This window comes from Ovis canadensis, chromosome 18, assembly GCF_042477335.2.
Source record: "Ovis canadensis isolate MfBH-ARS-UI-01 breed Bighorn chromosome 18, ARS-UI_OviCan_v2, whole genome shotgun sequence".
Lineage (NCBI taxonomy): Eukaryota > Metazoa > Chordata > Mammalia > Artiodactyla > Bovidae > Ovis > Ovis canadensis.
The window spans coordinates 14,673,483-14,698,873 of NC_091262.1; the positions used below are offsets into that span (position 1 = coordinate 14,673,483).

Below are 25,391 nucleotides of genomic sequence, written 5' to 3' on the forward strand. Positions count from 1 at the left end.
CAGGATAATCACTCCCGTCCTATGGTCCTGTTCAGCTGAATCTAAGAATCCCAACTTAAGGGTTGATTTGTAGCAGTAATTACAAGGTTCTGGCAAACCAGGCATTCATCATGGTGAGTGCTTCATTTACTACAGAAAACAGAGCATTCAGGAAAATGCCATGGACGGAGGAGCCTAGTAGGCTGCAGTCCATAAGGTTGCTAAGAGTCAGACACGACTCAGCGACTTCACTTTCACGCACTGGAGAAGGAAACAGCAACCTACTCGTGTTCTTGCCTGGAGAATCCCAGAGACAGGGGAGCCTGGCGGGCTGCCGTCTCTGGGGTCGCACAGAGTCAGACACGACTGAAGTGACTTTTAGCAGCAGCTCCTTGACACGTGAGGGTTTGGCAACAGCAGGATGACTTAAGACACCTGCTCCCATCTCCAACAGGAGAGGAGTGTAGTCACAGAGGCTGACCACACAGAGGTTACAGATTGCCAGAGCACATCCCGAAAAGGACTGGGGAAGTCACACAGAAATCTTGCTTCCAAGGACTTGGTCCATTTCATCCTTTCCCTTTTAGTAATTTTCTTTTCACAGGCTGAAATGACAGAACCAGTTACTCACTTCCTCCAGGAACAAGTTCTTTAGCCACTAAATACTCAAATATTTTAAAATAAAACGTTTTGGGGGTAGGATAAGGAGACAGGAGACAGAGGCTATCTTTGGTGAAAACAGATGCTTCATTGAATGGCAAGCTGTCATTTTCAATCATTCAGGTGGTGACTGAGGTACTGGAAAAAATAGCACTCGTTCTGTCAACAGTTATTATGCAACTACTATATGGGACAGGAACAAAGATAAACAATCTTCCCCATGAACCTGCCCACATGCCACGTAATGGTTATGGGAAAAAAACAAAAATCCCAGTGACTCCTCATTGCTCAATGTGCATGTACTACCATGAAGTTGCTATTAGGTTACAGAGACATTTTGAAGTTTGATGAATTCATGGGTGAGGGGCTTTTTTTAACGTTTTGGCCTTTAAGGTTACTTGAGAAATATGAAATGATTAAGCACAGCATGATGATGTGGGTCAGGACACAGGGAAAGATGCCTGTAACTGATGGTAGAATTGGAAAAGTACGTGGGGCTGAGCCTACGGAGGGCTGCAGATATCATCCTTGCAGATTTCCTCAAAGGGGAACAAGTTTTGAAGCAAAGGATATTTAAATGAACAAAACTGTGTTCTAGAAGAATGAGAAAGATTGGCAAATACTGCCAAGGTGAGTTAGGGGATCAGAGGCCGAAAGAAGTATGACAGAGAGGGGAAAACAATTGATACAAGCTGTGACAATTGAAAGGTGAGGGATTCTGAAGACTGGGTCGAAAGGGATGTTTTTAAGGAACAAACAATAAATGATAGGTAGAGACAAAAGTTCCATTTTGAAGTGTATTGATTTTAAGATACCAGAAAGATATTCTGGGGGTAGAGTCTGAGCAGAAGACACGGATTTGGAGAACCACCTTTTTGAGTGGTTGAGGTTTACCAGACAGAACTGGGCAAGTACAGGTCAGAATTTTAGAATTACAGTAGTATCCACCCTACTGAAAAAGAAACAGGGTAGCAGCTGAACCAAGTTCAGGGTGCTGCCAAGGTTAGAATTCTCACTGGCAACAGAGGAGGCTCTAAGAATCTTTCAGGAGAGCTATTTCAGTGGCATAGCAAAAGTTTTAAGCAGCATTTCTCACAGGGGCATATCTGCACCAAAATCGTCCTGCAATTGGTTAACAAATGCCAACTACTGGATATGAACAGTAAAGAAGTAAAAGACTGAGACTCTGCACTTTCTCTAGACTCCCCCAGGAAATTCTCCATACACTAACACTGTGGGTAAAAGAAGGAAAGAGAAAGAAGTTGCATTTTGAATCCTCTATTGGCTCAGGGAAGGGGCAGGAGTTTAAGAGATGGTCCTTAGAGGTTGGTGGAAGGTCAAAAAGATACCTAAGGTAAACGGGTTAAGGGGATCATGACTACAGATGGAGTAGCCTTAGGAACACTGGCGTTTCCCTGGTGCCTCAGAGGTTAAAGCGTCTGCCTGGAATGCGGGAGACCAGGGTTAGATCCCTGGGTCGGGAAGATCCCCTGGAGAAGGAAATGGCAACCCACTCCAGTACTCTTGCCTGGAGAATCCCATGGAGGGAGGAGCCTGGTAGGCTACTAGTTCATGGGGTCGCAGAGTCAGACACGACTGAGCGACTTCACTTTCACTTCGGAAGACTACCCTTCCTGAGTCTGCATGAAAGTCTTGAGAAAAGCCCTTGAAAGGGCCTGAAATCCCAGCACAGTCTTGCTCTTACAGTGAGCGATGGTGCCAGGTTACACTCATCCTTCCTTTCTAGTAAGATGGATGTGTACCGATAGGGGAATGAATACCATCAGCAAGTTTTGTTTGAAGCTTGACTTCACGTATCTCCCTCCTTAGTATGTATCCCAAAGTAAAGCTATAGAAATTGTCGTTGGATTTTATCACACAATTAAGCAGAGCCGAGTAAAGTTGTATAGGGTAGGAAATACAATTCATTGGCCAAAGCTACCAGGCTCCATAAAAGTTTGGTCACAGTCCCTGTCTTTACTGTATGCTTGAGATATTCTCTAACAATGATATGTAGGAGAAACTGTGTATTTCACCTGGAACACCAATTAGTTTTCAGTTTTTTATTTCCTCCAGAGTTTCCTGGTCATCTGGGACAAAGAGTACTTTATAACACGACATCTGGGATAGAGGGAGTAACCACTATAGTCAAAATTTCTATTTGTTCCCTCTTAAGATACTGTTCAGGGAACATTTTGTAGACAGTAGGGGAAAGGAGGCAATGAGAAAAGAAGTGGTAAAATGCCCAGGACAAACAGAAACTGAGCAAGTGAGAGCAAGTAGTCTGGACAACCAATGAACTTTTCTCTTAGAATATTTTCAAGGGTAGGTTTATTTTTAACTGTTTGTTAGAAGTCTATTTGATATGAATTCTATACCTGATGATCTGTACTCAATGACCATTCAAAAACTTCACACAGATGTGATTACAATTGGATAACTTCAAGACTGTAGTGATAATAAAACTTGAGAACTGAAGAACACAAATTTCTTCACGAATTTATTATACAAAAAGCCCCCAGAGTATTTGATTTCTCGTATTCTCACTTTCATTATACACAAGAAGCACAGGAATGAGAGGCCTTTTCAGGTGACTGCGTAGCATGAGGGTCCCTTGAATCCAGGTAGTGTACATATTTTTAACAGTGTTCTCGAGGCTGGCCCAGAAAACCCCATGTTGCCTTATCACAATATGGAAAGTAATGTTTTCTTTTCCCACTAAATTATTGTGAAAAATGTCACTGTTTTATTTAGCATTATGGTACATTAACAGTTAAGTCTCAATTACTAAAAAAACTAAAATAATTCTGAAAGACATCCTCTTTCCCCTTCCAATGATTGAAAGCTGTATTTTTCCTGCCAATTTCAAACAAATCATCAAACTAATCTGTCATGGTCAGTTAAAACAATCGAGGTACAAGCTCAGCACATGAGCTGTAACTTGTAGTAAAATGATATATCAATATGTCTCTCCTCAGTTAAAAATACATAATCCTTTTATTTTATATCGCAATAAAAGAAATAAACATCACAGACACAGAAGACTAGAAGGGGAAACTACTTACTTCTGAAGGTCTAGTAATTTAAATCTACCTGTACTTTTCCACAGTACGTGAAAGTAGTATTTAACACTTTTTGAAATAAACTTTAATCTTTGGGGACAGACGATGTAAATAGGACTTAAAAGACAGTTCCATTCATTTCCAAGTCTCTGCTTACTGTATGATTAAGTAAAACAAGGCACAATAGCCATTCTTTCCACTATGTTCCAACACTGATCATGTGCCTTGATAAAATGGCTGACTGGATAAGATGATGGCGACAAGAAGGGAAGACTTTGGATTGTCTAAAATGTGGTTAATAAGCAAAGAATAAAAAATTTAAGTGCACTTTCACATGCTTTACGCTTATAATAAACAACAAACTTATCTTTCTTGCGAAGGGTCTGACTATCATTTCTTTTGGCCAAATGCACTTTTCCCCAATAAACTTAAAACAACAACAACAAATCCCTGTCCTTCCATATACTAAGAAGGAGGATTAGCTACTGAAACAGTTCATTGCAAGACACATGAAGACAACATACTGTGGCATGAGTTGTTTTTAATTTGTTGTGCTGTTACTAAAGTAAAGTTCTGAGGGCTGCAGTTAAACATTCCAAGTTCTCCCTTCCATCTTTATTGATTTTAAGATTTTTGCACAGAAGACTCTTTGGGGACTAGAACAGCAGCAATTGTATCACACTGTTTTCAAGACTTCCAAGTTTCAAAAGCAAATTGTTTAAAAAAAAAAAAAAAAGAAAATACAGCTCCTGATTTGAGTTAGATACAGGGACCAAAAAAAAATAGCACATACTTGAAGGTTACATGGTCTACAAATGGTGGCAATATTTTCCTTGGGAGGGTAGTTTGTTGGTATATATTTTTAAATATGCAAAAAGGCTCAACCTCAAGCAGTAATAAACACAAGCAAAAGTGATTTAACCCTTAAAATAAATATTCAGAAAAACCTCTCTGTACATACAAGTGAAAGAATAAGTAACACTTTCACGCAAAAAAAAAAAAAAAATAATAATAAAGGATTTGTTCATATACGTAGCTGAAATCTGCTGTTCCAGCCCATATATCCCCAATAAAGAAGGGAGGCACAGACATAGGTGACTACTGTGGTTCACTATTTAACAGCCTTTTTGTACTGGGACACTATCACCACCAATTTTATCCCTCTCGTTATATTTATTAAAATTTTAAATTTCTTTTTCTTTTCTTTTTCTTTCCATTTTTTGTTTTTTTTTACAGCATGCCAAATCCTTTGGCATAAGTGATGGCCTTCAACAATCTCTCTTTAAGTTTTTCTTTGCTTGAATATTCCGGAAGTAAAAGGACATTAAAGCAAGTATGAGATGTAGGTAACCTATATAAGAGAAAGGGGAAAAACAGGAAAGTAAGTCATGGGACATACACTCAGTACTAAATGATCCTACTTTAGATGGTATATACATTGAGATGCAAAGCACACTACACATTAATGCAAGTCATAAACTTTGATTTTGCCATACAGCTACCAAACAGCAGTTTGTCTTTACCTCATAAATTACTCAGTGCTAATGATGATGATGGTTGACAATAACATATTCCATCCACAAAGTTATTACCACATACCAGATACTGTTTTAATAGGTTCTTAATCCAGAGAGCTCATTTAACTAACCTTCCTCACAGTAAACCTACAGATGGTCAGTTTCCCCACTGTAGAGTTGAAATCACTAAGTAGTAACATTAAGTGGAGACAATATTCAAATCTCAGTTCTAAAATTTCAGTCTGGGCTCTTTAGTGCTTATTTGAAATATTCCTGGATGACTATGTAATTGATTTGATAATAAATAAATTTACATTAATATCAAATCATGTAGAACACTAAAAGAAATGTTTCTATGCATTTAAATTATTAAGTATACTACTGCTCATATATGGCCACTACACACCAAATGTTAACTCACACAATAGGGGAAACACGACTAATGTAAGGACACTGAAATTGGTGGTACTAGCATAATCTAGGGCTGAACAATCTTGTGAACTTCAACTTGACTATTCTAAATACATGACTTAATATGGCTTTCAATTAAAAAATTCTCAACCGAAAACTTTAAGAATCATACCAATTTATAAAATTTCAAATCAAGTGAACTCTGTAATTTTTAACCTGCCCAGTGTGTAAAGATTTTCTTGAACATTAGCAAGAATCATACCAATTTATAAAATTTCAAATCAAGTGAACTCTGTAATTTTTAACCTGCCCAGTGTGTAAAGATTTTCTTGAACATTAGCAGCAAAGCACTGGCTAAACTAACATTTTATGTGACTTGGAAATTTCTATTAAAAACTGCAAATGTGCTCAGAAGCTTCTGGATAGATCACACATGTGTAATAATATGGAAGCCAAGGTTTTCAATATATAGTCACAATTTAATAATTACCTTTCTGTGTCTGGACCATTTTTGGCTATTATCATCTTCAATTTTCCTAGTCCGCCCACAGGTGCCCTGTCTGTGCCTGTTGTAAACTGCAAGAAGAGTCTTTTCTGCTCATCTGTAAATGAATGAACAATTTCCCAGAACTCCCTAATGAGAAAAGATAAAAATACCGATTTTAGTTTGGCATTCATTATTGCTAGCACTAATTTAAATCTGTGATTTTCATTAAAACCATAATAGGAGATAACTTGGAGGTCAATATCAAGAGCCTGAAGGTTCTTTTCTGGGGATCTAGGACTTCCACTCATGCAAATTTAAGAAAACTATTTTCAAAAATATAAAAGCTTTTGTTCGTTGCTACATTATCTGCAACAGTAAAAACTGGCAACAACAAAAGGAAACAATTACATAAACTGTAAATATAGTCAGTAACAAACAAAAGGCAAAACCAAAGTCCTGTGAACTGAAGATGACAGCTATGTCCCTGTCTACTCATGCCTTACGTAATAACTTCAAGGGGAGGTCAGGCACAGAGTAGGGACAAAAGAAAACACAAATACCCTCATACCTAAAGTACTAACACAGAAGGACACAGTGTTTATATAAATGAGGATACTTTTATCAATACTATGTGTGCTGTGGAAGGGAGTTGGGAGTTATTCTGATATATGTATCATATGCAATTATACTGAGAATAATTTAATCCCTGGCATTCCTAAAACCTGTGTGACAGAAGTCACATTATAATGATGCTTGTTAAATTGACTCTAAAAACAAAATGCAAGTTCATTAAAAGCAATCTTGAAAAAGAGCAACTGAAATCGATACTTTCAATAATAAAGTTTCCATAAATTTAACATATGCAGTTTCAGGTGTACATATGCATATATCCATCTTTCCCCAGATTCTTTTCTCATGATACTATGAAATACTGAGTGGAGTTCCCTGTGTCATATGGTAGGTCCCTGTTGATTCTCTTTAATATATAGTTTGTGTATGTTAATCCCAAACTCCTAAATTATCCCTTCCCCACCTTTCCTCCTTGGTAACCATTAAGTTTGTTTCAGTTGGTATGTTTCTGTTTTGTAAATAAGTTCATTTGTATCATTTTATTTTTTAGATTCCATATATAAATGATATATGATGTATCTTTCTCTGATTTACTTGACTTGGTGTGATCATCTCCAGGTCCATCCATGTTGCTGCTAATGACATTATTTCAATCCTTTCTATGGCTGAGTAATATTCTTTTGTATCGTATCTTCTTCATCCATTTCCTCAATGGACATATAGGTTGCTTCTATTTCCTGGCTATTGTAAATAGTGCTGCAAAGAACACTGTGGTGCACACATCCTTTTGAATTATGGTTATCTCTGGATATATGCCCAGGAGTGTGATTGCTGGATCATATGGTTGCTCTACTTTTAAGGAACCTCCATGCTGCCCTCCAAAGGGGCAAAAACTGTTTACATTCCTATTAATAGTATAGGAGGGTTCCTTTTCCTCCACATACTCTCCTAGCATTTATCTTTTGTAGATTTTTTGATGACTGCCATTCTAATCTGTATGATGTGATACCTTATTGTAGTTCCAATTTGCACTTCTCTAATAATTAGTGATGTTGACCATTTGTCATGTGATTTTTGCCCATCTGTATGTCTTCTTTGGAGAAATGTCTATTCAGGTTCTGTCCATTTTCTGATTAGACTGTTTGCTTTTTTGATATTGAGTTGCATGAGCTGTGTGGATATTCTGGAGATTAAACCTTTATTAGTCTTTTCTATTTGCAAATATTTTCTCCCATTATGTGGGTTGTATTTTTGTTTTGCTTATGGTTTCCTTTGCTGAGGAAAGGGGTTTTTTAGGTTTAATTAGGTCTCATTTGCTTCTTTTTGGCTTTATTTTCATTATCTCAAAAAGATACTGCTGAAAGTTATGTCAAAGAGTGTTCTGCTTATGGTTTCCTCTCAGATTTTTATAGTACATAGCTTAAGTCTTTAATCCACTTTGAGTTTATTTTTGTGTATAGTTAAAGAGAATATTTTAACTTCATTCTTTTACATGTAGCCGTCCCATTCTCCCAGTACCACTTATTGAAGAGATCGTCTTTTCTGCATTACACTCCTGCCCCCCGACACAGATTAACCAACCACAGGTGTCTGTCTCTGGGCTTTCTGATTCATTGACCTGTATTTCTGTTTCTTTCCCAATACCAACTGTTTTGATTACAAAAGCTTTAGAGTATAGTCTGAGATCAGGAAGCCTGATTCCTTCAGCTGCAGTTTTGTTTCTCAGGACTGCTTTGGCTATTCAGGGTCTCTGTGTTTCCATACAAAGTTAAAAATTTTTGTTCTAGTTCTGTGAAAAATGCCACTAGTAATCTGATAGGTAGGACTGCATTGAATCTGCAGATTACCTTGGGTAGTATAGTTATTTTGACAACACTGAATCTTTCAGTCTAAGAGTGTAGTATTCCTACCTGTTTGTGTCATCTTCAGTTTCTTTCATCAGGATCTTACAGTTTTTAGAGTACAGGTGTCTCCTTAGATAGGTTTAGTGCTAGGCATGTTACTCTTTCTGATGCAACAGTAAAAGCGATTATTTCATTAATTTGTCTTTCTTGTCTTTGTTGATATATAAAAATGCAAAAGATTCTTGTATATTAATTTTGTATCCTGCAACTCTACCAAATTCACTGATGAACTCTAGTAGTTTTTGGAGAAATGCATTTTAATATTTATTTGAAAGTGCTTTCCAGAATCTGACAGAAAATGTCACACTTCCTACACACAGTTACAATTCTAATTTTTGATACCCTAGTATTCCAGTATACAATTTCTCTTACCAAAATGTTGGTATTTCTGTTGGTGCAATGCCATTATTTCTAACATAGATTAGCAGCTTTATTAGAATCCTTGGCTCTCTTCAAAGTCTTGCCATTTCTCTTCCCTGACATTCTAATATCCTCCCCATCCTTTAGTTCTCAAGAACCTCCCACCCATCTAGAGAAAACAAAAAATACAACAGGAAACTGAACATGGATCATACAAGCACATCTTTCCGTCAGGAAGGAAACAAACCATACCACAGTTTTAGGCTATTCCTTTCTGGGTGGCTGGCAAGGAAACGAAGTATGCAGTAACCCAGAGCCCTCTGTCAGGGCAAAAAAATCTCCTCACTCCTCAGGAGTGTTCTAAAGCCTAAATGAATCAGCCCCATCTGAAGAGGCAGACCAACAGGTGCCCTTAAATAGAGGAGGCAGATCCTAAAGGCAGTAGCAGACCAGCAGTGGTCGTCGAGACAAATTCAGCTGTTCCTTTGGTTCTTTCTAAAAAATTAGAACTTAAAACATTAGGGTTACTATCAGTTTTTATAATGAAAATACTGAGCAAAATTCTCTTCCTATTAAGTGTCATGTTCTACATTAAAATTGTTTATATACACCTGAGCCCACACTAGCAGAGTCCAGGAAGAGCTTTGTGGAAAAGTGGGGTATGCAGAACAACATGGGCTGAGGGTCACCCCAAAAGGGCAGGTAAGAGCACTGGCAACAGGACAGCATCTTGGACCAAAAATGGCAATCTCACAAAGACTTCATGCCTGACAGGGGCAGGAGGCACCCTGGGAGACGGAAGTATCCCTTGAAATTAGCCTCTGGCTGTAAAGGGATGAAAGCAGCTGACAAAAAAATGGCCCGAGTTAAATATTCTGCTAAATATTGCCAAATTCTCCACAGAAATTGTGACATTTTCTATGTCACAATGCCATTTCTCAACTAACATGCAAACAGCTGAACTGAAGAACACACTGGGTTGGGAAAATTGTAGGAAATGAGATACGCATGTATATTACTGGTGGGAGTGCAAAATGTCACAGTTTCTGTGGAGAATTTGGCAATGCTTGGCAAGATCACACACATATCTACCATTTAGTTCAACAATCCCACTTTTAGCAGCAATTCCCAATTTGATGATGTTTGATGTTATGTATGGAATACTCAGTGAAATCATCCACTGTGACTTCTAACAGCAAAGAGCTGGAAGTAACTACTGTGTCTATCTACACAACACGACAGTATTGACCCATATTATTTTTTACTACTAAAGTAAAAGACGTAAATAGGACCCAGGGTCTCCTAATAAAACAGCCAAATATGCAGCATACAATCCAAAACCACTTGTCAAGCCAAGAACTATGAAAATTACATGAAAGAAAGAAAATCAACCAATGTCAAACAATGGGATAAATAACATACTGCAACTGACAAGGATTTTAATGAGATCATCATAAAAATTATTCTATAAGCAATTATAAGTTCTAGTGTTTCAATACTGAAACATCAGAAACTAAGTCTTGGCAAAATATTTAAGTTAAAAAAGAGCCAAATGCAAACTACAGAACTGAAAAACACAGTAAGAGAAAACTACTGGATGGATTCAATAGTAGAGGCAAGATGACCGAAGATCAAAACCTGAGCAAGTGAGAAAACAGACTGAACGGACTAAGAGCCTTAGGTGCACACGGGACAGTGACAAATGACTGAACACTGGTGTCAGCAGAGGTGGAGAAAGAAAGGAAAAAGAGAGTGTGACTGAGAAAGCATTTCAAGAAATAATGGCAAAGAACACTCCAAGAGAAAGCATTTCAAGAAATAATGACAAAGAACACTCCAAGAAAGACAGAAGCACACAGATTTAAGAAGATAAGAAACTTCAAACGGTATATACAAAACTGTTCAGAAATAAAGTGGAAATCACCCTGACAAAGGAAAACGGAAAGAATTAGTCATTAGCAGATCTGCCTTTGAATACTAACTAAAGGAAGTGATAAAAGATGGATTCTGAGGCAGACGGAACAGAAAAAGCAGGAACGAAGGGACATACAACAGACTATAATTCTCCTCATGAATTTTATAAATCAGATTTGATGACTGATACAAAAATTACAACAGCACTAATACTCAAGACAATTGTATTTAAATGTGGGGAAAGTAAGAGACTCAAATGGAAACAAGGTTTCCATACCTCACTGGAAGAAATGTTGATACAAATACAAACAGCAACCATGAAGAACACTATACTAAGCAACACACACAAAAGCAGAACACCAAAATCAAGAAGAAATCCTTAAAAATGTTCAAGTAACTAAGTAACTCACAGAAGGCAAAAAGACAACAAGGAACCATGAGGAACAAAGAAACAGAAAACAAATAAAATAGCAGACTTGAGTCCTACCCTATCAATAATTACCCTCAACACAAATGGTCTAAATACAACAATTAAAGGCAAAGACTGACAGAGTGAAAAAACATGACTCAGCTATTTGTAGGAAACTCATTTCAAATTCAGAACATCGATAGGTTGAAAGAAGAAAGGAAAAGATATATCATGCGAACAAAGAGCAAAGCAAAACAAATCAGGAATGGTTACATCATATGATATTCAGAGCAAAGAAAAATCACAAGACATAAAGAGAGACCTTATATAATGGTGGAGGGATAGGGAAGGGGAGCCAAATATGGGATTAACACAAACAACTACATGTAAACTAGACAAGCAACAAGGATTTACTGTACTGCACAAGGAATTATACCCAATCTTATAATAACATATAATGAAATATAATCTGCAAAAAAAAATATGCTATATACCTGAAACTAACAATATTGCAAATCAACTATAATTCAATTAAAAACATTTAAAAAACATTCACATATGATGTTAAGATAATATATCAAGTAGGAATTATGTTATTCTAAAAGAATAACATAACACCTTAACTTAAAAAGCAATTTCTCCATAAAGAGCAGCACAAGATACCTTCATCTATTCTCAGAGAAACATTAAGACACCACAAAGTCATAACTATCTGTGATCAATACTATCACTAACAGAGAGAGTGCTGTGATAATACTCACAAGTGACGCTACCCTTTGTTGTTGTTATCCATGTTATTTCAACTCTTTTATGGGTCACCTTTGAACTTCAAGTAAATAGCAGAACAGTAATTGCAAAAAGTAAATAACCACCACTGCCACTAGGAATGACCAAAGGTATGCCCAACAGAAGAAACATCAATAACCTCACACAAACCAGAGTGAAGAATAAAACAAAGGAAATAATAGAACATAAAATATTCATTTCTCGATACAAGTGATACTCATTACAGACTTCCTATACTTGATTCTCAGAGGGATAACTTTCAGAGACAATCTCCAGGAATGCTTCCCCACCACACTCTACCAGTGACAGCCAAAGGGGCATGTGTCTCTTTTTAACCCATCTCAGCAGGAGAGGAAGAAGCCTGTGTCTCTCAGGACTGGACAGTAGCAAAGAGAAGCAGACGGTACATAGCAAGAGCAACTCCTTGAGAACAGTTAAGACTCGGAATCTCTCCTTGCTGTGAGAATTTGGAGCCAAGGTCTTCAAAATAAAATAAAAATTCTAGTATGTACCTTGCTATGTAATAAGGATTAAATCAAAGAATATACCATTTCACACAAAAGCTGCCTCATATAGGGTAGGTAGGTAACATTCCCCAGAGTTCAAAAGAAAGGAGAAATATTCAGAAGAGGTAGTTCTATTTTCATCATCATCTAACTTGCACTAAGCACACTGTAACCAGAATTACTAGGAATATTAGCTACTTTATACCCCCAATGCAGAAGAAAACATGCCACTTACATAAAACATTATTCAGGAAATAAATCACAAGATTAACAATAGGAATTGGTGATTATATTACAAATATACTTTTAATTTTATACATTGAGAATTTGTGAGTTTGCTTATTTGGGAAATAAAACCTGGAGGCAAAAGTCTAAAACATAAAGCCTACACCCCTTTGGTGAATTTTAATTCTTCCTTTTAAGAATTAAGAACCTCACCTAATCACAACAGAGTCCCTGGTATAGCCACCGTCATATTCTGTAGTTTCTTCTAGTGCTTGGAAATCTAGATTCTGCAAATTCAAGAAAACACATCTTAACATCTACACCACACCATTACAAAGAAAAGATCAACAGAAGATTTTTCTGGAAACCCTTGCTTTCTTACCCGGCTTCCACATATAAGCAATTCAATTTCCTCTGGTCTGAATAAGTACTTTAAAGGAGATTCATTGGTCACCATATGAAAACCTCTCCGAAAAGCCTTGAACTGTTTTTCTACTGATTTATTGAGAATGTAGTCAGAATACAGATTGACAAATTCCTGCAGAAAACATTAACCACAAGAAGGTCTTATGATGCGTAATACAACAAAATACAAGCTACTGGACTGCATCATATTTTTATTTTCCCAAAGAAAACACAATCAAGAATATTTTAAAAAATATTTTACACACACAAAGGAAAATACCTTTAACGATTTCACAGCTCTCTATGATAGACAAAGTGTTAGTTACTCAGTCATGTCCAACTCTGTGATCCCATGGACTGTATCTGGCCAGGCTCCTCTGTCCATGGGATTCTCCAGCAGGAATACTGAAGTGGGTCACCATTCCCTTCTCCAGGGGATCTTCCTGACCCAGAAACTGAACCTAGGTCTCCCGCAATGCAGGCAGATTCTTTACACTCTGAGCCACCAAAGAGGCCACACACATATAAGTTTCAACTTCGATATTAAACAAAAGCTGGGCCTTGATACAATTTTAAAGTTCTCTCAATTAGGTTATGCAAATGCAAAAACATTTAAACCATTTATACATAAATTTATAAAAGCTGACATTTTTAATAAGAGTGCAGTGTACTGGAAATGAGCAAATAAGGAAGTCTTTCATGTTTCCTATTCTAGAATATTTGGGAAGCTGCCTACCGTTATCTGTTTCAACAAAAATATCAGTGTTTCACTTGGTGAGCAAGCTATTGTACCAAATAAAAAAAGGAAAATAAACTCTGTATCCCAAGTTAACTAATATTTTATCAAAAATTGTATTAATATAAACATTGTTTTTAAAGACTTTATATATATCATAATTCCCATTTCCAGATGCATACTTTTCTAGTCAACAGAAAACACAAAACTGATTTCTTTAAAATATTTATTCTTTAGTACTTTTCAGATGTTTATTTAAGGCACGTGTATTTGTATGTGCATTAGAAGCAATTATTGACCATTTGGTTATAAGGACCTTCCTTGTTTCCTACCCCTCTACAGCTTAATATGAGAGACAGCCTTCTTCCTGCTTTACCCACAGCCACCCACATCTGTGCACTGTCGCCCACTCGGGGCCTCTCTCTCCAGGAGGAGTTCAGTGCCCAACCACGTGCTCTCATACCAGCCTTTAGTCAAGGTTTAAAGAACTGTGGCTATTTCATTTAATGAAAAAGAACTTAGTTACTTGATTTCTTTGTAGAGCTGACATTAGAAACTTCCTTAAAACTACAAGTGTATGTGCTTTCCCTGGAGGAGGGCGTGGCAGCCCACTCCAGTGTTCTTGCTTGGAGAATCCCATGGACAGAGGAGCCTGCTGGGCTGCAGTCCATAGGGTCTCACAGAGTGGGACACAACTGAAGCAGTGCACGCACAAACGCACACATATACGCTTTAAAATTCTGTTATTAAAGAGACAAAGACAAGGATGACATAAAAACATTTATTACCTTTCTGTTTTCATTGGTAATTGGAATTTTATCACCATTTTCCTTTAGATCATACATCATCGGATTACCAAAAAGATCTGTCTGAGATATCTGGAAAGTGATCATCATATCATCTTCCACATTCCCTTCATACTCCAATAAGTCTTTTAAACTCTGATACAGAACCTACCAATCAGAAAAGGAAAAATTAAGGTTACCACACAACTATAAAATACAACAATCTGTATCACTCTTCTTGGGAAAAGATTCAAAAAACTAACAGTAAGAATTAAACCACAAACAGTACCCCTCTTCTAGTAGTTTCTATGCAGACATAAAGAAAGTCAGTCAGTCAGTGGTTAACGCGTCCCTCTGCTGAGAAACCCCACACCAGCTACTTAGCTATGGGTCTCACACTGTGCTCTACCGAGACCCTTAGAGGCATCTCAAGGGTAAGGGGGGGGCTAGCTGCAGCCACCAGAGCCACTGACTAAGGGCAGCTCTGACTCAACCCAGCAATCTCATGATTCCATTAAAAAAAAAAAAAATTAGAAACACTTTTCTACAGAATCAACCTTGTAAAGCTGACTTGCTTGTAACAAGTTCTCCTTCAAGTTTTTAAGTGTTTATGGCATTTCAGATAGATAATAAAACAAGTTTATCTTACTAGGTATAAATATTAACAAAGATTTCAAATCAAAGCTTTAAAAATTTTATATAAATTAAAATCTGTATTTGCTTTTAAATAAAATCTAAAAGAATAAAAAATGACAAGACTTACAGGATGAGAGTCTCCCAAGTCAAGAAAAGTTCCTTTTTTCCCCATTAGCTTCCTGTAGACAACCATGGGAAAATGTACATCCAGTATACAGTTATTGTAAATAGCCAAACCCAGTACTATGCCAATCAGAGTGAACTGACCCTCAGTTTCAAAAGAGGATGGATTAAACCAAAACAACTTTGTAGATTCATCATATGTGAACATACCTGTAAGAAATGATTTTTTAAAATGCATTACTTTCATATTTTATTACAGATGAACAAATAATTATACATATAAAATACAAAAATAAATATAAAATAATTACACATGTAAACTTATTTGCATTAGGGCTTTTTTCTGTTATATCAGGACTTACGAAAACAAAGTTCCAGTACATATGAATGCTACAAATTGTATAGCATATATTTAAAGTAATAAGCCATTCTGTTGGCATTTTCTAAGTTAGGAAAACTGTTCATTAAATTCAAGTTCTCTAATCTTCTATTAACATGAATCAGAAGTTAACTTGCATTCATATTTTTACCACTGAATGGTTGAAAAACGCAAAAGAATCATATTTTGAAAATGTTCCACTTATTAAAACATATTTAATCCACATGCATTGCTTTAAAAAACAATTTTGAATTTCATTAAGAAAAAGTCTTTTTCCTCCAAATTGCATAATGGTTCCATGAAGTTTTTCAAGCACCTTTTTAACAAAGATACCAAGTACTTAAACTCAGGCAAACTTGATAAACTTATGTCCAAAACCAAAGCCATTTAATATACACATTAACTGTGAGCCAAAAAGTAAAACAAAACTAATTTGTAGTCTTCTTTTAATTTCACATGGTCTTCACTATTTATATCACTCATTTAAAAATAGTAATCTAAATAGCCATTACCATGGTAGACTCATCTCTTTCCTTGTAAAGAAATATCTAAGATAAATGTAAAATGATATTTTAATTGACTTAACAATTTCATTTTACTATAAAATGTTTTGTAGTTGCTACTGTGAAACTAAATGAAAATATTTCAAGAATTAGATCTAGGAAAGAGAGGGAAGTTCCAATAGAATAAACTTTAAAAATCAACATTTTTTAAAGAAATCAACCAGTTTTTAAGTTTTTTAAACAGTTTTTAAAATGTTTAATTTTCACATTTAGTTGAATTTAAATATAAAGGGAAGTTTAAAGGGTCCCCTTGATCCTAAGAACATGAATTTAAGACATTTTTCTAATGCAACTTAATGTTCACGAAACAAAATTTTATAAATTACCTAATTTATACTTGAATCTCAGTTTATATCCAACTTTTTTTTACAGGCTGAAATTACAAATCTAGTGAAGTGCTAAAAACTTCATTTAATTATAAATATGGTATTAACTGGATCAGAACAGTTAAGAAAAGCTCCATAAAGGGTGGCTCTTCTAAAATATTCCTTTTTGGTATTTCTATTGTCATCATTTTAACTGATTTACTATCAAGCAAAATTGTTTAATGTATGTTTTTTCTTAAAAGTATTTCTGCATATAATGTAAATATACTTTATAACTAATGTTTAACATTTTTAGATACATAAAGACCTAGAGCTAAAGTTCACCAAAGATAGAAAATTAATTTAAAAGCTTCATATCTCACAAACACCATGGTTTTTAATGAAGCTTATAAATTAATTTTCTATCTCAAAAACAGCACAGATTTATACATCTAAGTTTACTTTGAGCAAATTATATATAAATGACATAGTCTTCAGATTATTAAAAAACATTAGCTAAAATACTAAGTCTTACCTTAACTATGTTTATGTCATGAAGTCAAAATGTCTACTTCCATTTATAAGCAGACTAACAACAAATATAGAAAAGTCAATTCAGTGTACACACTGAGAATCAACAGGAAATGATGTGCATTATTCTATGCCACGTTCTTCACAATTATGATGGTACCTTTAGAGGACTTCTTTTCCTCTAATTGTCATGCATTCGATTTTAAAAGTAAGCAACCCCAGTAACCAAGGTTTATACTGTAGAAATTAAATCAGATCAGAATTATCCAAATTATTTTGTCTATCAGTGAAACCCAAATTCATTTTCAGACTGACATACTATAGATCAATCTCTCCCAAATCATGTTCAATGAAAACTCTTCTGGAAAGCAAAAGCTACTAGATGTGGGATGGAAAAAGGGTTCTGGAGTTCCGTGTGGGAAAATGTTATAATATTAAACCCAAGAAATGCTGTAGGAAATAAACCAAATTAATCTGCTATCAATCAGTACACCCAAATTTTGAGCACGATACACTTGTGAGACATTCTCAAGTCTTCAGACCATTATTCTATAAAACTCTTGTCTCAGAAATGCTATGGGTGATGAGTATTTTAGACTGAAAAAGAGCAAAACATTTCTTCAACTGTTCTAATGTATCATTCTAAAATGTCTTCAATTTCTTTTATCTAAGAGATAATTTCCTATATTAAAATATGTTACTAAGTAATCTAAATAAGAACTTGAATGAATGAGTGATGCAGGATCAATCCCAAAAGCCCACAAATTCAGTCATTATCTGTGATTCTAGTTACCTCATACCAAAATCTTCTGTTGCTCTTCATAACTGAAAATATTTGTAAATCTAGTAAATAAATTCTTAATTCAAAAAGATATGATACCATGATCACATCACTAAAATATTTACCAATATCTGGATTGAAGATTTCCTCCACAACCAGCTGAAAAAATTCTTTGGAAACACCTCCCTCATCAACTCCTTGTTCTCCTTCAAATTCCACATACAACTGTTTCTTCAAGTCTGCAGGATTTTCCATAGCGATCATCTCTAGCTAGTGAGTGGAAAAAGTGGAAAGAAGATGAAAGCCAGTATTAGGATGAAAACAAAATAAATTGTAGGGGCAGGAGCAAATAAAAGATAATGCTTTTGATATATTTTAAATGGAAACAGGAAGCAAACTGGTAAAAAGCCAGTAAGGCAAAGATTGTCTCACAGATAATGGAAAAATAGGATACAAAAGAAACTGGCATAGAATTCTAAAAGGGTTACTTTTTAACTAGTGATTTGATATGAAATTAGAATTAGATTTCCTGTTAATTTTGTATATAACAAACCTGGGTTTTAAGATTAGGAAATGGGGAAAGAAGTCAAGATAGCAAAAATGCCTCAAATTATTTCAGGAGAAACAAAGGCGCGTAGAAGTTGACTTCAAAACTGTTGACTTTTAATTCTTTATTAGAATATAAACTCAAGAATTAAGTCTATCTATTAAATCATAAGTAAAATAATTTCAATCAAGAAAAATAATTTAGGGAAGCAGTTTATGGTCTCTTAATAATACTTTAGTATAAATTACCATTTTAATGGATTAGAAACATTTTATATTCACTTTTTTGAAAGCAGATGAGGCATTATTTTTGCTGATATCCTTACTCTTCTTACTAACAGTTATCAAATCCTAGTTTCAACATTTCTTCAACTATAAATCTTTATCAAATGCCTTTTGTATCTATCAAATAATAGTGATTGCTCTCTGTTATTATGAAGTTAATCAGAAAATCAACACCATATTCTAATGTGAAACATTTACACTGCAATTTGTCTTATGTATCTGTAATTTACTAATAGCATGCCTGACTCATTATCCATCTTATTTGCAAAGTGATTTTAAATTTGTCAAAACAGAATAAGGGTATTCAGATTTTTGCAACTACTACAAGAATCTTTAAAATGGTTTTGAGCAAGGCAAACATCATCAGAGTAAGTATACTATAGTCAGTCCTAAAGTAATTAGTTTAGATAATATCACTATTTGGGACATTCTAATGTGTCTATAAAAAATAAAATCTCATAAATTCAAGATTCAGGTCAGTTGCCCTAGGTAAATGTTTTTCAAGCTGCCTACTGCAATTCATTAGTGGGTAGCTCAATCCATTCAATGCAAACCAAATAAGTGAAAAAAATCAGAATGCATTACACAGTACTGGCATCTACTGTTCTGTGAAACTTCTGTTTCAATTATACATACAGGCAAATATGCACAGGAGTGAAACGTATCTTAGGGGTTGCAATCAAAAACATCTGAACAAAGGCCAAAATGATCTGGAAATCTTCAACTGCAGGATTCTGATTCTGTGAATTTAGAATCTTTAAGGAGTGTCTGTTCTGTACAACAGTGGTCTATAACACTTGCAAAATCATTTTTATGCCAAGCTGCATTAAGATAATTTTTGAGACAGTGTTGTTGTGGAAAGATTAAGTTAAATACTCTGTATTCGTCCCAACTATCACTTAATGTTAAGTTTTAACCTTTAAACTTTCGCAAAGAACTCAGCCAAGCCTGTTTCCTCATCTGCAAAGAAAAAAAATAACACGCTAGTACTATTCCTACTGCAAAGCTGTGAAGGCTTAATTAGAAACAATGCATGAGAAAGAGTTCTAGAGTGGGTGATATTTTTAAGATAATGTACATGTTTTTAACTTTTAAAACAATTTCACTCTTTTAACAAAAGATTCTCAACTTCATTTTATAGCCGTAGTCTCAAATTTTGGAAATAACTTACGGGAAAAAAAATAGCTCCAGTTGGAAATCTGTTTCAAGTCACTGGCTATAAAGAATTCTAAGGACTAAGTTAGAATTATCATTTTAGTTTAAATGTGGATTACCCACCAGGCCAATATTCCATACTGCCATGAAATCCACTGCTCATTTCCACCTGCCTACGTTATAGAAATCTCAATCAACGTTTATGTACACCTTTAATACAAAGACAAATGGGCTTCTATCAATTATAAGGTATTTCAACGTGGAAAAATATAATTACCTGTTACTTATGTGTCCTCTGTCTCTTCCTCACTAGCATTTATGACTGAGAGATAACTCCATAATCAATGTGACTGATACTTGAGGTCCTTATTTTCCAGTCTTAGCTCTACCCAAGACACTTCATATAGACAAGTGAAGCAAATTAAACTTCACTCTTAATAACATATTACACGTCTCTCCATTTCCACCAATCATCACTCTCCATCCCCCACCCTGAATGCCAAATGAATTTAATGCAATATGTTCTATTATTATGGTAATTTTAAAGTAAGGTCACTTTATCTGTTTCAGTTTTATTTGTAAAAAGAAGCATACAAATATACTAATATGTAAGTAAATGTATATGAAACACTTATATGAATTCCCTGTAAAATTATTACTTGTATTTTATTAGTTCTCAGATTTTTTTCAGGCTTGGCTAAAAACTTAACAACTCAGCCATTAAAGAACAAAACTATTACGACTTTAACAACAAAATGACATACAGCACTTAATATGGCAGCACGCTTTACATGTATCAACTTACTTAATTTTCACAAGAACCTTATCAGGTTGCTAATGTTATTAACCCCATTTTACAGTGCATAACCTGAAGAAATGAGATTCATAAACTTGCTCGTTAGTCAGTAAGTGGTAGAACAGAGATTCTAGTTGAGGCAGCAAGCTCTTTACTATGCTCTATTCCTCCTCAATGATTAGAAACAACCTTTTTAAAAATATTGAGTGATTTTCTCTCCTTTATGCACTTCTGTATTTCTCTTTAAGTATATATCACAAAAAATATATATTATGAATTAATACAGTCAAATGCAAATATTCATAAAAAGAAGGATCTGAATTTATTGGGTGAAAATTTCCTATTATTTAGATTATCAGATATCTAACGTGGTCCTGTAAAATATGGTATCATTTATGACACGAAGTCTATCTTTTACAAAAACTATGTTTGATTGTGGTAACAAACACAAAGCATAAAATTCAGCAATAACTATTTTGACAAAGGTCATTATTAAGGGACTGCATTTATGTTTATTTCTCTGAAAATAAGCACTTCTAGTTCATTATTCAATTACAAAAGACTTAAGAACTAAATGGCAAAGGTAAATTACTTAATGTAGTAGACACATACCATTTAAAATTGAATTTGTAAAATCAAACGCTATCTTGAAGTAGGATAATTGGAAGAATATGTCAATGAACATTCTGAGAAGGAGAATTTATATGCATCCTTCATTTATTCTTTTTTCTTTTCTTTTTTTTTTCATTTATTTTTATATACAGGTTTTCTTGTTGTCTAGTTACTAAGTTGTGTCCAACTCTTCTGTAGCCCACCTGGCTCCTGTCCAAGGGATTTCCCAAGCAAGAATATTAGAGTGGGTAGCCATTTTCTTTTCTAGAAGATCTTCCCGACTCAGGGATCAAACCTGCGTCTCTTGTATTAGATTCTTTACCACATCAAATTATTGACTGGAATAAGATTTTTAGATTATCCAGACACATTTAGTTGTTTCATTTCTCTATAAATTATAGAGATGAAGTTGCTTTATCTTAACTATAAATGTTTGGGTAAGAGCCAAATATATAATCACATCTCCCTGAGACCAGGAATCGTTAGTTCTACTTATAATTCTGCCATTAATTTCTGTAAGTCAGAATCTGAGTCTCATTTTCCTCACATGTAAATACTAAGGAGTCTGACAAGTTTCACTGCTTTAAACTATTGTTTGGTGCTGAGAATCTATGTAGATCTACTTCATTCTCTTGTTCTACTTAAAGGACATAAACCAAGCATAAAGTTCTTCAACTAGAACCAATCTTAAGGAACTAGAATGGCCACTGCACTGAGCACAATACAGTGAATGTGGAAGATATACGCAAGCACACCAAAGGGCCACAGATTAATCTTACTCCTAAAGAACTACCTAAAAGTAGGTCAGTTGACAAAGAATCAAGTTTTGTTTCAACAATAACTAAGGGTTTCTAACAAGGAAAATGCTGGGGACTAGATTAGGTAGTACCAGCAAAGTGAAAAGAAAAAAAACAAAAAAAATGGGTGAGTGATTTTTAGAAGAGATTGAGCATGATCTCTTGGCAGTCCAGTCATTTGTCCTCATCAACTTTCATCTTTTTTGGACTCTCCTATGCAATTCTATATCTCCTGTTCAGATGTGAGGCACACAAAGAGGTAAATAGCCTCATCACATTAGAAATGTTCTCATTCAGATTGAAAGCTGACTTCTGAGCCTACCTGTCACTGTACCGGGACTTCCCTGGTGGCCCAGTGGTAAAGAATCTGCCTGCAATGCAGGAGACGTTGAGTTCAATAATGGGTTAGGAAGATGCCCTGGAGAAGAAAATGATAACCCACTCCATTCTTGTCTGGGAAATCCCAGGGACTGTGGAGCCTGGCGGGGTACAGTCCATGGGGTCCCAGAAGAGTTAGACATGACTTGGCAACTAAGCAACATCAACACTGTACTCTTTCTTAAGGAACAAAAAATAGTGAAAGTAAGTTCCAGGGAGAAATATTCCACTAATTTAAGGGTGTAGGGGTAGTTCTTAAAGAATCCTGATATCTATTTGTGGAAAGACAACTGATACATTATATTTCACTGATTCTTAAAATCTGCTTTTCTGTTTTTATACTTTTATTTATCTGAAATCAGGATATAACATAAAATTGATAGCATCTCAAAACTAAACTGGCATTTTTTCTTTTTAATGGTAATAACAAGTGTGCCCTACAACCAGTGAATGATATGTTAAGTTTGATAAAAATACTGTAAACACTAATAATACTCCTATTGTCATCGGAAAACATTCCTCCAAAAACTCCAGTTAGGGAACAATCTGCTACTCTGCTTTGAATTACATAGGACATGAAACCACTGAATACTATTTTTCTTTTAAAATAAAAAGTCTGTAATCAGTAAGTGAAGTTACTAACTCTCCCTTCAAGTTAGTCAGTCTTACAATTAATAAGATTCAACAGAAAACATACTCAAGAGTGCCATATATGTATAATTTCCAGGACTCATTTATAAACTAATGAGTAGACAGGTTTTAAGGCTTCTTTTAGCTCTTAAAAGCCTAAGACTCTATAACCTTAATTATTTAACTACTAATATTGAACCCACCACAAAGTTTCTCATCTCTTCTTCTTTCCCTGGCCGTACTCTGTAGTTCAAAATTAGCAGGTGGTAAGAAAGTGGTTGGGCTTCCAAGGTGGTACTAGTAGTGGTAAAGTGTCTCCTACCAATGCAGGAGACATAAGAGACACAGGTTCAATTCCTGGGTCAGGACGATCCCCCGGAGGGCATGGCAGCCCACTCCAGTATTCTAGTCTGGAGAGTCCCATGGACAGAGGAGCTTGGTGGGCTATAGTCCATAGGGTCACAAAGAGTCAGACACAACTGAAGCAACTTAGCATACATGCACACAAGACAGCGGTCAGTAGGTTTATTTTGCTTATCAAATTGTGATATAAAAAGATGAGGCTTAAAAAAGGCAAAGTAGATCTTTGGGGAACGAGATGTTGAAAATCCATCAGTATTTTCTACAGTGTACCCTGAGAGGATCACCTTACACTACTTGTTACACCACCTGCTAGGAATGTTCCCTCAACATTTGCAGATTATCAACTTGACTTCCATGATCTATTTTGATGCTTTAAAAAATATAAAAAAAAAATCTTTTCACACTGTTACAGAAGATGGAAAGAAGGGAGGGAGAGAAGTGAAGAGTGGAAGAAAATGAGACTAAATTTGTTTAATGTGTGCCCCTAAGCTCCTCGGCAATCATGATTCATCTTTACATCTCTACCGCTTAGCAAAGTGCCTCACATAAAGGGTTTCTGAAGTAGTAATATTCAAGTACAGATGTTACCCAGTGAACACTAATTAGCTTTGATATAATAAGCCAAACATATGGGGGGAAAAAAAATTTGCTGGCATAATTTAAAAGCTCACAGTTAACTTTACCCTAACACTTGCTCAAAGGAAGTCCTTATAAACCAAAACAGTCATTTGCTCAAAATTCTGGAGGTTAATTTTTTAAATAGAATAAAATAATTATACAATAAGCATCTAAACTTTTGTAGGTTCTTCATCTTGCTTTACTGGCTTATCGAGGGAATGGGACAGGGGCTGAGGGAGAGAGTAAGGCTCTCAGAAATCTCAGAGGAGAAGGCAGTTAGTAAGGGAGAAAATTTTTTGAAACTCTGAATTGAGTCTTACAGAGTTAATTTCATTGCTTTTAAAGGTCAGGTATAGCTTTTGCTGGAAACAGATGAAAGGATCCCAAACTCCAAAAAGACAAAGGTAAAACGTGTAGTTTAAGGATTTGCTCTTCTGTTCTAACAATGGAAATTCACAGAAAGACCTCAACATGCTTTCTATAAAACATCATCACTTCCTTATACAATATCCTATCATTCTGCTAAACTACAGAAAGTAAGTTACTAGTTGCCTGAAGATCAGTTATTAAGTATAGTACATTATTAGTTATTTATGTAGCCCAAAACCACTAAAATAAAACGAAAAGGGCACCAGAGAGCAGCAATGGTAATTACTTCAAGCAACCACTGCCCTTTCTTGTCTCCGGTGAAAAACTGCCTGAGTTTCTTAAATAATGTAGAATCTTCAACACTAGAAGTATATTTTGTATTAAAAAACACACACACACAAACAGTAACAGAGAAGTACAGAATTCCACACCTTTTAAATTTCCAAGATGTCCAACAACTTTCCCCAATGATTTAGTTTTATAAATTCTCAGTTTTAGACAAATCTAATTCTAAAACTAAAGTATGTTTTGAAATAAGTATCATTACTTTCTAGTTATCTGTGCCATGGGCTCTTTTCCTTATAAGTATATAAGACGGACTATATCTTCATTTTAGTTGCCATTAAATTTTACTTGAAGTTGATGAAATACAACTAGCAATACCAGGTATACCTAATATTATAAATACAACAACACTCTGTGATCTAGAACCCTCTGACAAATGTAAATGTTGGTACATGTGATTGGCAACTGGATTCTGTCTTCTAGTCAGGCTTATATTCTTAAATGAGGACAGTAAATTTTTACT

General features: G+C 35.2%; 1 protein-coding gene across 7 annotated transcripts in view; it reads right to left on the reverse strand.

Annotated features, from left to right (window-relative positions):
• Nucleotides 1-3,126: 3,126 nt before the first annotated feature.
• The window catches only part of UBE3A (ubiquitin protein ligase E3A), a 94,160-nt gene continuing 71,895 nt past the window's right edge, over nt 3,127-25,391 (reverse strand). For all 7 annotated transcript variants that reach the window (XM_069559110.1, XM_069559112.1, XM_069559108.1 and 4 more), the window contains 7 exons: nt 18,160-18,304; nt 15,480-15,685; nt 14,720-14,884; nt 13,173-13,328; nt 13,004-13,077; nt 6,120-6,263; nt 3,127-5,052 (listed from right to left, as the gene is read on the reverse strand). In XM_069559110.1, the coding sequence (XP_069415211.1) occupies nt 4,932-5,052; nt 6,120-6,263; nt 13,004-13,077; nt 13,173-13,328; nt 14,720-14,884; nt 15,480-15,685; nt 18,160-18,304 (1,011 nt within the window). In that variant the 3' untranslated portion in view covers nt 3,127-4,931. The remainder of the gene's footprint in view (nt 5,053-6,119; nt 6,264-13,003; nt 13,078-13,172; nt 13,329-14,719; nt 14,885-15,479; nt 15,686-18,159; nt 18,305-25,391) is intronic.